This window comes from Triturus cristatus, chromosome 7 (genome assembly GCF_964204655.1).
Source record: "Triturus cristatus chromosome 7, aTriCri1.1, whole genome shotgun sequence".
Taxonomy (NCBI): domain Eukaryota; kingdom Metazoa; phylum Chordata; class Amphibia; order Caudata; family Salamandridae; genus Triturus; species Triturus cristatus.
The window spans coordinates 598,532,979-598,547,167 of NC_140590.1; the positions used below are offsets into that span (position 1 = coordinate 598,532,979).

The window sequence follows — 14,189 nt, forward strand, 5'->3', positions numbered from 1 at the left end:
AGAGGAGCCATCAATTAAAAAAAAAATGTTCCATCCACAACCCCCAAATATGCTCATGTTTTTGCAGGCAACCTTGTAGATCATGTACCTGCTTCTTCAATAACGTACAATGGTCACGCCCGCTCTGAATTTAGACATAGATGGAGCTTCTGGTGCTCTCCAATTTTGTGTGATATCTGTTAGCTAAAAAAACACCTGGGCCCAAAAAAGCCTTCATATATGCTGCTCAACTAATGTGATGCCTAGATTCAGGGTAACAACATGTCTTGTCTTGTGACTTTAGACCTGGCCCTGAGCACCGATTCCCAGTATCATTGAACCAGTCATAAATTCCATACCTAATGTAATATGTATTCTTTCTCTTCCTGACACAGACAAATATGACGACTTACCCACAAGCCATCGTTTCCCTTTGGAATAGTATAAGAAATTTAATATCTGAATTGTATCAATCTATATTGTGATGATATTGCTATCAATCTATACTTTGATGCTATTGCTACTACTACTACATTAACGCAATCTGCCAATCTTTATCATCTAACATTCCCAGATCTCACTCTCACTATTTTCCAAGTGCTGGTAATGTATCTGATTAGCGTATGACCAGAGTTCTATAGATTTGTGAAATCTTCTTTTAGGTTGCTGTGATTTTTCAATTTTTGTCACAAATGAACTAAGTTCAGGGATACATTAAAGGTGTGCAGGTAGAGCTTGCATTTCAGGGGCCAATCCCTTTATCATTTATAGAAACTGAATACGAAGCGTATCTGAACTGAAGGCTTCTATCTTTCGGATGACAAATTCATCGGCCAGTATAACTGGCTTTGCACCGGTTTGAATTTTGGTCTTTAGAACGCCCCGTGAGGGCTCTCTTGAAGCATTTTTGGCTCACTTTTAATATACATGCCAATAGCCACTTTGAAGTTGCTCCAGGAAAGATTGTCTGACATTTACTCCATTGTGGGACTTTCTGTCCCAATCCTTTGGTGTCTCTGTTACATATTTTGGGTCCGGAGGATGACCCTGCTTAAAGTACCTGTGCTAAGGGGTTGAAAGGTTGATGAATGGCCTATGTGGAATGTGTTTCTAAGAATTTGATTGTGGATATCAACACTCGTTTTACGGGTGTTGACTTCAAACATTGTATTGTCCCTATCAGCCGCCTGCGTGTATATATGCATGTATGTACGTATATATGCATGTATGTACGTATGTATATATGAATATATTTGGGTACATAGCAGAAATGCACTTTTTATTCACCATATATCAACTTCACGGCGCCGTCACCTTTTAGGAGAACCTTGTACAAGTATTACATTATACTGTTTAAATGGATTCATATATTCCTAAATTTCTTAAATGATATATGTATAAATAAATGCACTAAAAGCATAACTAAAACTCACTCATTTGAGAGCTTTTTCTATCCCTAGTGTGATACTAATGCTGTGGAAGTCAAGGGCTACACTTCCACTACAGGGACCACTTTATTGTTGAATAATTTTCCATCCCAGGTCCCCGAGTTACTGGGTTGCCCCCTTTTTCTAAAAGAAAGGTAGATCATCAGCACAAGTCTGAGCTGCAGGCAGCAAAAAACACTTGCGGGCCTATTAGGATGGCGGGCAGACTTATGTCCGCCCGCCACCCTAGCGGTGCTGGGACCGGCCGCCAGTGGTGCGGCGGTCCTGCACCGGCAATTAGGATGCCACTGCCATGGTGGCATCCCCCCATCCACATCATTGTGGCGGGTGGTGCACACAGCACCGCCCGCCACAATGCTGTGGCTGCACATTGTGCATTTGCATGCACAACGTGGCAGGGCCGGACTGGCCGTAGCGGGCACCGGGCAATCCCCCGGTGCCCCGCATGGGTTGGGGCCGATTATGGGCCCCAGGGGGCCATTTTTGTTACAGGGCCGTTTTTGCAGCATAGCTGCAAAATCGCCCTGTAACGAAAGCGGCCGAAAACAGGCCCTGGCAAAGAGCTCGGCGGCACCCCCAACACCCTCCCTCCCCCTCCTCCCAGGGATGGGGGCCTGCCGAGCACTTTGCCAGGGCGGTTTTGGTTCCCAGTCCGGCCCTGCCTGCCACGTTGTGCATGCAAATGCAGGGAGGTGCCATAGGTACCCCCCATGTGCACCCCCCAACCCCCCCAACATCCTGGGGTCCTGCAACGGGCCCACAACTGCAACCACCGCATGCCTTTCCGTGGCGGCAACGCTGCCACGGAAAGGCTGCTTCCCACCTGCATAGTAATATGGAAGGCGGTGTCTTGCAGACACCCCCACCATATTCAACCCTTTTCCGCTCGGTCGACTCGCCGACCGGGTGGAAAAGCGGCGGATGGACTTACCGTCCGCCGCGGTACCCCCTACCATCATAATATGGCGGGGGGAAATGGGAGGTGGGCGGGAGATAATGTCGGGCGGATCAACCACCGCCATGCGGCGGTGGCGATCCGCCCGACATTATAATAGACCCCTTGGTATCTAGCTGACTTATGTGCCCACATCACATCATGTCAGAGAATAACCGTGCCCTTTTAAAGAAATATGGCACACTTAAATGTTGCATTTGTTTTCAATTTTGGGAAAAAAGACAGAAATATCAAAGCATTTATTATTAGATTCGGCGATTTAATTGGAAGCAGACAATCCGCAAAAGAAAATACATTCACAAAAAAACTTTACATGCATTTGCATTCAATGAAACAGTAAATCATTCTGCAACTTACATATATCTCACTTTGCTGGGGTCTGAAATTCCATTGCAGGCTTGCGTGAACATCTGCGTTAAAAGTGACTTTAATTATTCGGTCTTTGACGGGTTCCATTGCTTCAATTTGGTCAGAACTGTGACCAGATACAGGTGTACCTCCGAGTCCAGTAGCCTAAACAAGAAACGTATAGCATGAATTTAAAGCTGCCATCCTATCCTATCTTTGTTAAATAAATCATTTTGGTGCATCAGAGGTCCTTTTTAGAAGGCAGTGAAGGGGATCTGGAACCTGGGATGTGTTGGATCTGTAGTGTATAGCTTTTGATGGTGTGCCAGTGATGCAGGATAGTATTATATCAATATACATTATGTTTGATATTTAAATACGCTACATTATATGAGTTCAGTTTGTGAAAGGCAGTTGTAACAAACCTCTGCTTCAAGGGTAGGCGATGGCATGCCAGAAGTACACTTGTAATTTGTTTAGCTTCATGCAAAGGTCTGGTTTTGATTCCAATTTTAATCATGTGATTCATAGAAGAAGGGAAATGTCTGCTGGTAGTGGAAAGTTCCTAAAAAAGATGACCATACTTTGGAAAAACATAATAAAAAAATAAATGGTTAAGCTCATAAGGAATCTCAGTTTTATCAACTAGGAGAGAGGAATTATAATTGAAATTCACTTCCAGATGTAAGGCTCTCCATGTCTCAATGCAAGTAGGACCAAGACCAGGAATAGCGAGCATTCAAACCTTCCTCAATACTGATAACTGAAAATGTAATTGTGGCAAGGATTGGCGTGAAGGATCAACTAATTTTACCAAGCAGTTCCTTAGTGAATTTGTAACTTCATTAGGAATGCTTGCCAGGAGTGTTCGGTACCTGAAAGCCTTTACAAAAATACATTAATTAACCATAAAAGGCTATGTCAGATCATATTCTAACCTCAACTTCTATCACTAGAAGTGATGCAAAAGTGCCAGGCAAGTGTCATTGTGAATACCGGCTTATCTCTGGTTCCGACTGTCAAAGCTTGCTCTGAGGTTTCTGGATTTAGGTAAATAAAAAATAAAGCTATAAATATACTTTATTTGAAGTACTGACTGTTTTACAAGTCATATTATGAAGATGTTGAATACTGTAAAGGGTCTCGTTGGAGTACAAAGAAAAAAACAGTCATTATTTTGATTCAAAATTAACTTGGGGGCTAGTGGTTTGTGGGAAGGAGATGTGTAGGCCACTGACAAGCTGCTGGCTATATAGCATACAAAGAAATATTCAAGTAGTCTGGTTAGAGTTGGCAAACAGATATGGCTGGGGTAAATTAATTTATGGGCAGCAGTAAGGAAGTAGTATTAGCATGCATTTAATAGCATCACGAAAGTATAAAAAGGCTTACACAGAAACAAACCATAGACGTTGTTCATTCAACATAAAACACTCCACATTCTATATTTCAAGCCGATTCCTGATTGCTTTAGATTTTTGCTGCAGGTCTTAAACGTTCATTCCGAATGCCTATTTCCAAGTTGTGCAAACCACATCAGAAAGTGGGCTCGAAATGTGATACTGTCTATGTTTAGATTATTTAACCAAAGTTTAGCAAGAGGTGTGAGGAACTATATTGTCTTGACCATCTGCAGTCTTCCTTCTGCCAGGCTCTTCACCGTTTGGAGACACGCATGCTGTTTTACATCAGCTCCGGTAAGACGCACAGTTAACTGACAAGACAGTGATCTCATTTAACTACACTTAAACGCCTTTTGAGGAACCTCATTTGTGGGAGTGCCCGATTACTCTGACAATAGAAAACAACAGTTGCACGTGCGTTAGATAACTAAATTAATGGCCATAATGATAGGGATTCAATACATGTAACAGAGTCAAACTTGTTATTTGTGAGAGATGTATAGACCATGTGTCCTTCCTGACATTATAAAGTCACAATTGTATTATTTTCCAGTACTGGCACCCTTGTGTTCACTCAAAGTGATTAGTATTTTTTGTTATCCCCTATTCTAAAAGTAAAGTACCATTCCCTGCTTTAGAAAATTCATATATAGTGATCAAAACTATATGGGTGCATTCACGTAGGGACAGTGGCAAGCAAACGAGCAGTTTCATTATTGTCACACAACACTTTTGTTTAATTTAATTAAGAGCAGTTTTGTGTCGACATTTGCTGCTGTGGGACGATCCCAGAGGGGTGAGGGTGTCTACATATACAGTCGGTATTTGGCCTACAGTAACCCAGGATCACAGTGCAGTAGAGTGTTCTAGTGGCTCAGCGAGACCATCGCCTATGTTGAGGGCCGTCGCTGGTTGTCAAGTAGCTAGTTCACTATTTTTACTGTTGCCACTAAAAGTTTCATGCAGCAAGATATTCATGGGCAATCCAGTAACCAGGAGCCATGACCAGTCTCAGCCAGATTCATTGGCCTTCGGCGTGGGAAGATAAGTATTCCAGAAAGAAGTCCTGTGATGTTCCAGTCTAATTTAGGATCAGCAACAAATATAAAAACATCACACCATGAGGACATACAATGAGCTGAAAGAAAATTCACTATTCAACTGTACAAATCAATACACTAAACTATGTTCACTGAACCATGGAAACAAGATTAATAACCACGGCAAAATAATATAGTTTGTGCCTCTGAGAGACGTAGGTACATATCAAAACAACTTCAGCAGTTTAATGTGTTAAGGAAACAGTGATCAGTCTAGCACGCCACTTATAACAAGAAAGTGGTTTAAAAAATTCATTGAATGCAAGAAAGTGTAAAAACTCAATTAATGCAAGAAAGACCAGGGGAGTCCAGAAAGGTGATTCGGTACAGTACAATAATCTGAAACATCACGGGACTAAATCTAATGTGACCACCCCTTGATCGCATGAGGTTTTATTTGTTAAGTGTTGTGTAGTCCGAACCTACCAGCAAAAGGCGTTGTGGTCGAGCACATTGCATGCCCACTATAGGAAAATAAGGCCGCACATTTGTGGAGGAACGACATGATTTAGGACGCTCTGATAAATGTTTCAAACTTCAGGATGCCATCAACTGTGAAAACTCAGCATTTTCAGATGGTGAGCTAAGGCATCTGATATGCTCCTCAAACAGTCTCTCGGTGCAAAATGAGAGTCGGTCAGTGAAGATACAATGAGCCTCACAGTGGTGCATATTCTGCTTAGGACAGACCAGGTCAAAACATCTAAACTGTTTAAACTTTACTTCCTTAACTTCTCAAATCAATGTGCAAAAAACACACTTGCCTTCAAAAATGGGGATGAGGCCGTCTCCTTTTTAGCATCTGGGGATGAAACTGATTTTGGTCGAAATATTGGTGGACGTGGTTCAATTATTAACATATAGCACAAAATCCTGTTCCTGTTTTCTAATGCAAGAACAGGCATTAGAAATGCATGGATTATCTAAAGTTTACTTATATGTCACAAATATGGCAGTGGATTTACAACCGGGACATTCAAAGTTTTGTTCTGGTGTGAGGGACCATGCATCACTTCAAATTCACTTTAGGATCAACGCAACCTTTAGGCATCTACACATCTGAATGCCATGCTAGAATGTTTTGATATGCCCCTATGCTGACTCTCAGTTCAAAGATTTCACAGTGGCAGTGTAGCAAAGAGGCTACAGGCTGGGCTAAAAACAGGTTGATCATGCACTAGAAATTTAGGCTCAGTTAAATGGACATAGAGCAGCATCAGCAAGCTGAGACATAGACATACTAAGGAGGCGGTGGCAGACCCTGGAGTGTGCAAACGGAGCAGTGTAAGCAGAGAATGGTAATAAATGACATACAACAATGAAAGAGGAGTAACGTGTGGGGATTGTGCAAGTGCGTGGGGAGGCATCTCGGAGGTATTCATCATTTCTGAAGGATCAGTGTTAAAGAAGTGGGTTAGGTGGAATGAAATGAGTGTGTGTGATGCGGGAGGTGAGGTGAGAGCAGAAGGCATACATTTTTGCAATGGGCATGATTAAATCTTGTGCGGAGGGGTAGGTAATGGGTGACTGGACTCTGAAGACCAATCAGTGAGGGAGGTAGATGACACGGACTGGTAAGAGTGGCTGGACAAGGGAAAATGTGTTAGTAGGACAGTAGGTGAGATAGAAGCAATAGGTCTTAGTGTAGCTCTAGGCATAGAATAAAAGGAACTTTATTACAAGACCGGAGGCTCATATTATGCAGTCTCTTTTCCTACTGTTTATTATTCACAACACTTTAACACACTACAACACCTACAATCATGGAGGTCCAACCGGAAGTAACCCATGAAACATATTCAATGCAAGGTTGCAGAATTTTATAAAATACCGGTTTGTCTATCAGAAAGGATGCTTCATAAATCAACTTCTCCTGTAAAAAAATCCACTTGTCTTTTGATGCCATGCAGCGAGTTGGCAAATTACGGAAGCTTTCTTACTGAATAAGAACTCTGAAAATAGCCTCTATAATTAAGCAAAGATTCCTATTGTAGCAGGGTTAGTATTCTAGCATCCCCCTGATTTTTCCACCTTTCTACAAATCTACATACTGGAGTTGGAAGTGTACACCTTGCATATTTAAGGGTTCTTAGCAACTCTTATCTAACCTCTTACCTCAAAGAAAAATGTGGAACTGCACTTCTCAAAGGGCAACAGTAAAACCTTTTCCAGGGTGGGGAAAAAAGGGACTGTAAGGAAGGTGCACTTGCAAATGCTCAGTAGATTCTTGCATGAGCAAACATACACATGCATATGAAATCACGCAAAAAATACAGTTCACAAAAGAACTACAGTTTCCAGGCTTACTTTTGTAACTACCTGTGAATTCATGAAAGTTGTGAATCTGCACTAATGCGAGGACATATACCATGGGTACGCTTTTGTGACTCTCTTTATTAATTGGGCCCCAATTACATCTGGCATTAGCCAAGGAACTTTGATTTCACTAAAAAAAAAAATACATACATACATACATATATATTTTCTACAAAGCGACCCACTCCAGAAATCTTTGGGCGCTCTGAGGCGGTGCATTCAGAGACGGCAGGGTCAAGCCGTAATCAAATTGTCCTTCGTTTCCCCGCAGGGCTGGTTTCTCGCGCACTCACGGAAGGAACAAGGCGTCACCAATTCTTATCGTCAAATTTCTTTATTTACAGCATGCCAGTTAAAAAGCTCTACGCGTTTCAGTCCCACCAGGGACCTTGTTCACGAGACTGGTCTTTACTGAAACTTTTTTTTGTTTTAAATCCACCTCTACAATCAAACGTGACATCACTTCCTTTTGGGAGCAGCTAGGCATTCTGGTAATTGAAGTCCTTACTGTTTTACCTTAGTGGGTTGTACAATTACATATATGTGATGTTTTTGACAAATTTAACTCAACAAACGCGACTGGGAAATTCTGTTAATTTAGACCCTCTATAAACGTACAATGTGTGAATAACAGTATGCGCTTTCTACGGCATTCGATTAAATTTCTAGACTGTACCCTGATGTATCTGTATGACAATTCATTTTACATTGTCTATGGCCCTCTGGTGGGCCCTCGTTTTTCGAAATTTTATTCACTATTGATTAAATCAAACAAATGAGTCCCAACTTTATGTCATAATTGCCCTATAGTGGGCCCTCATTTTTAAAGCATATTTTGGATCTTGATTTTCTCCCAGTCGATTTTCCTTTCCATTAGGATTTTACTGTTCAACCCAGTGCTCCTAAGTCCACCCAAACTGTGATTAAACCTATATAAAAAACTAAAAATAAAAAATACAATTCGCTAACAGTCAAGGATAATGTCACTCATGATAATAAGCTTATTCTGCAGTTTATAGATGGTAATGGAGTTCTTCGTCTTGATTTAGACCATCAGGGGTCAAAGTTCTGAAATTCAGAATATGTTTTGATTCCTTTTGCCTCATCACTCTTTCACGGTCTCCTCCTCTGGGATGTGTTCCCACTGCTTCAATGGCATAGAATTTAAGATCTTTCCAGTTTCCTTTGTGTTCCTTCTCCATGTGTTTGGCCACCGCATTGCTCCTATCGGTGTTTATTGTGGCCCTTACGTGTTCCAAGATGCGTTTTTTCAATTCGCATTTTGTGCTTCCCACATATTTCATTGAGCAGGGACATTCAATTATGTAGATCACAAATTGGCTCTTGCAGTTGATCAGCTGTTGGACTTGCCACATACGTTTGTTAGCCATAAGTACTTCCTTGGTGTTTTGGGCAATTGCACAGACTTTGCAACATGTACATTTGAAGAACCCTTTGGGTTTGAGCCAAGTGTCTTGTTTCTTTGGATTCCTGAAATGACTGTGGACCAATTGATCTCTTAGATTTTTTGCCCGTCTGTACGTTATGTTGGGGTGATCCCCCATTATTGCTGATGTGGTTGCATCCATACGCAGAATGTGCCAGTTTTTGCGTAGTATTTTCATCACTTTTGCATTCTCCGTGGAGTGAGTTGTTATGAACCTTATTTTGTTTTCTTCATTTGTTTCTTTTTGTTTTTCTTTTAACAAATCCAATCTGTTGATGGTCGTGGTTTTTTGCAATGAGGTTTGAATCGTCTTAGAGCTGTAGTTTCTTTTTTTGAATCTTGTTATGGCTTGATTTCGATGTTTTACCCACTCCTCATCTTTCAAACAAATTCTTTTAATCCTCAGAAATTCACCATAAGGAATATTGTTTATTAGACTTTTTTGGTGGAAACTCCCAGCATGTAAAACTGCATTTGTCGCAGTACTTTTACGATGTAAGGTCGTGTGTACTGTATTTTCCAAGATGTAGATTTCGGTGTCTAGGAATACCACTCTCTGGTCACTGATGTTATATGTGAATTTTAAATTGAAATACGAGTTGTTCAATATCTCAAAATACTCAGCAAATTCCTGCTCGGTTCCTTCCCAGATTATCAAAAAATCGTCGATGTATCTGAACCAGGCTATGGTTTTGTTGACAAAGATATCATTTTCAATGCTCCATGCCCAGGTTTTCTCCCATTGACCCATAGTTAGACAGGCGTACGATGGGCTAAAGGAAAATCCCATAGCCGTACCCTTGCGTTGGAGAAAAATTTCCTCCCCAAACATGAAGGAATTCTGTTCTAAACATATTTGGATCATTTCCAATAACATGTTGTTGTGATTGGTGAATTGGATGTTTCTCTCCGACAAGAAGTGTTTGCATGCGTTCAGACCGATGTCATTCTGGATGTTGGAGTACAATGATATAACATCCATAGTTACTAGCTTGTATGTCGGGTGCCATGGGGTATCTTGTAGATGTCTCAATAGATCCCCTGTATCTTCTTTCATGTATGCCTCTTTGTCTAAAACAATGACGTTTCCTCCCTTATCTGCCATTTTTATCTTAATGGTATCATCGTTTTTTTAAGTCAGACAGCGCCTTTCGCTCTTCATGTGTTAGATTGTCCTGTTTTTTTGAGTGGTTAAGTTGGTTGAGATCTCTTATCACACATTCATGAAACAAATCAATTTTATTTCCGTGTGGCAGTTGCGGATAGAACTTACTTACAACTAAGAAATGAAGAATATTATGAAAAATTGAAAACTAATCCCACAAAAAAATGGAAAGAAGAACTTGACATCAAATTGGACACATGGAGCAAGCAAAAATTGCTAGATGAGGATGAAGTGAAATACCTCAAAACGGAATATCCTAAAATGGCCACAATATATTTTCTGCCGAAAATACATAAGAATTCAAAACATCCTCCTGGAAGGCCAATAATCTCAGCAAAAGGAGCCTTATTGGAACCAATGGCTAATTATTTGGACGTGTTCCTATTACCATTTGTCAAGGGTCTCACTTCGTATCTACAAGATACAGGGGATCTATTGAGACATCTACAAGATACCCCATGGCACCCGACATACAAGCTAGTAACTATGGATGTTATATCATTGTACTCCAACATCCAGAATGACATCGGTCTGAACGCATGCAAACACTTCTTGTCGGAGAGAAACATCCAATTCACCAATCACAACAACATGTTATTGGAAATGATCCAAATATGTTTAGAACAGAATTCCTTCATGTTTGGGGAGGAAATTTTTCTCCAACGCAAGGGTACGGCTATGGGATTTTCCTTTAGCCCATCGTACGCCTGTCTAACTATGGGTCAATGGTTGAAAACCTGGGCATGGAGCATTGAAAATGATATCTTTGTCAACAAAACCATAGCCTGGTTCAGATACATCGACGATTTGTTGATAATCTGGGAAGGAACCGAGCAGGAATTTGCTGAGTATTTTGAGATATTGAACAACTCGTATTTCAATTTGAAATTCACATATAACATCAGTGACCAGAGAGTGGTATTCCTAGACACCGAAATCTACATCTTGGAAAATACAGTACACACGACCTTACATCGTAAAAGTACTGCGACAAATGCAGTTTTACATGCTGGGAGTTTCCACCAAAAAAGTCTAATAAACAATATTCCTTATGGTGAATTTCTGAGGATTAAAAGAATTTGCTCGAAAGATGAGGAGTGGGTAAAACATCGAAATCAAGCCATAACAAGATTCAAAAAAAGAAACTACAGCTCTAAGACGATTCAAACCTCATTGCAAAAAACCACGACCATCAACAGATTGGATTTGTTAAAAGAAAAACAAAAAGAAACAAATGAAGAAAACAAAATAAGGTTCATAACAACTCACTCCACGGAGAATGCAAAAGTGATGAAAATACTACGCAAAAACTGGCACATTCTGCGTATGGATGCAACCACATCAGCAATAATGGGGGATCACCCCAACATAACGTACAGACGGGCAAAAAATCTAAGAGATCAATTGGTCCACAGTCATTTCAGGAATCCAAAGAAACAAGACACTTGGCTCAAACCCAAAGGGTTCTTCAAATGTACATGTTGCAAAGTCTGTGCAATTGCCCAAAACACCAAGGAAGTACTTATGGCTAACAAACGTATGTGGCAAATCCAACAGCTGATCAACTGCAAGAGCCAATTTGTGATCTACATAATTGAATGTCCCTGCTCAATGAAATATGTGGGAAGCACAAAATGTGAATTGAAAAAACGCATCTTGGAACACGTAAGGGCCACAATAAACACCGATAGGAGCAATGCGGTGGCCAAACACATGGAGAAGGAACACAAAGGAAACTGGAAAGATCTTAAATTCTATGCCATTGAAGCAGTGGGAACACATCCCAGAGGAGGAGACCGTGAAAGAGTGATGAGGCAAAAGGAATCGAAACATATTCTGAATTTCAGAACTTTGACCCCTGATGGTCTAAATCAAGACGAAGAACTCCATTACCATCTATAAACTGCAGAATAAGCTTATTATCATGAGTGACATTATCCTTGACTGTTAGCGAATTGTATTTTTTATTTTTAGTTTTTTATATAGGTTTAATCACAGTTTGGGTGGACTTAGGAGCACTGGGTTGAACAGTAAAATCCTAATGGAAAGGAAAATCGACTGGGAGAAAATCAAGATCCAAAATATGCTTTAAAAATGAGGGCCCACTATAGGGCAATTATGACATAAAGTTGGGACTCATTTGTTTGATTTAATCAATAGTGAATAAAATTTCGAAAAACGAGGGCCCACCAGAGGGCCATAGACAATGTAAAATGAATTGTCATACAGATACATCAGGGTACAGTCTAGAAATTTAATCAAATGCCGTAGAAAGCGCATACTGTTATTCACACATTGTACGTTTATAGAGGGTCTAAATTAACAGAATTTCCCAGTCGCGTTTGTTGAGTTAAATTTGTCAAAAACATCACATATATGTAATTGTACAACCCACTAAGGTAAAACAGTAAGGACTTCAATTACCAGAATGCCTAGCTGCTCCCAAAAGGAAGTGATGTCACGTTTGATTGTAGAGGTGGATTTAAAACAAAAAAAAGTTTCAGTAAAGACCAGTCTCGTGAACAAGGTCCCTGGTGGGACTGAAACGCGTAGAGCTTTTTAACTGGCATGCTGTAAATAAAGAAATTTGACGATAAGAATTGGTGACGCCTTGTTCCTTCCGTGAGTGCGCGAAAAACCAGCCCTGCGGGGAAACGAAGGACATATATATATATATATATATATATATATATATATATTTTACACATATATATATCACACATATATATATTCGCTGAAAATAAAGGTTAAAATTATGTTATAGGTAGGCAAAAATGTCTGTTTAAACGTAAGACTTAACTAAAAAAAAAAACACTGAAATCCACCAATTATAACTCATGCCCTACCATGCACATTGTTGTCATCAATGATGTAATTTCAGTTGTCATCAATAATGTTATCAATGATACAATATGCAAGGTCATAAGCAGCGCATGGTGAGGGCGTGAGTTATAGTTACTTGAAATAACTATAACTGGTGAATTCCTCGTTTTTTTTGTTTAAAATGTTATGTTTACACTGACATTTTTACCTAACTATAATGCCACTTTAATATTTGTTTTTTCAGTGAATTTGAGATTTTTTTAAATGCACAGTAAGATATTACCATAACGAACTTATACATCACTCATGGCCAACACACTAGAGACACTCATGTCCCTCCCCCCTTTTTTATGGTTTTCGAATGCCACAGGACTCTCATGAACGCAGGCTACAGCGAAATTGCATCAACCCAATTCTTTTTTTATTTTTTATTAGTTCCTCTTATAGTTTGTTTCCTTAAATGGTGGCCACAACATTTCTCCTCATGTTGCAGCCACCCAATCAGAGCGCGAGCTAAAGAGGTCCTCTCAGCCGATCAGATTGCTCTATTATTTAATGTTGCATGCTTGGTTGGACTCCAGAGAGGGTTCTGCAAACCCAACAATCCAGATATACATAAAGCGTGTACCTCAAATTCTTAAAATATACTGAACCGATTTACACCGGAACACAAAAAGCACACTTTCCGGGTAAAGATCTAGCTTTCTGACATATTTGCTGTAATTTCGTTTGGGCTGTAGCGTTGCGAAAATACCATTGGAAATTACATGGGGAAATTGTGGTTTAGGACCTCCCTTTTCTTTGGCTCTCGCTTTACGATTCACGCTGAAACTTTCAAGGAAGGAGCTGGGGTGGATAAACTTTTCATTTGAAAAGTTTTGTGGAGATTCACAAACGGTGCCAAAGTTATTATCAAACCAAAATAACTCCCCCCATGGTAACCAGGTCCCAACTAGAACTACACAGTGGCAATCATCACTGTGTAGTGTGTAGGGTGGGGAGTGGTGTGGGTTTATACAGCTACCTTCACTGTGTGTGATTGCATTCTGCTCTTTCCCATGGAGCACATCAGCACACAGTTATTTCCTTCAGCTCCATGCAGTACTATGCCAATGTCTGCTTTTTGAAACCTAAAACATTTTTTTGCTTTAACTGATGTTTTTGTCATTTTGGTGAAAGCCTGGCAGCTCGCACAAAAATAATGT

At 40.3% G+C, this 14,189-nt stretch overlaps 1 protein-coding gene across 1 annotated transcript in view; it reads right to left on the minus strand.

The window, feature by feature from the left end:
* The window catches only part of COX11 (cytochrome c oxidase copper chaperone COX11), a 111,445-nt gene that overhangs the window by 89,937 nt on the left and 7,319 nt on the right, over positions 1–14,189 (minus strand). Inside the window, exon 2 of the mRNA XM_085617159.1 lies at positions 2,740–2,895. Within this exon, the coding sequence (XP_085473285.1) occupies positions 2,740–2,895 (156 nt within the window). The remainder of the gene's footprint in view (positions 1–2,739; positions 2,896–14,189) is intronic.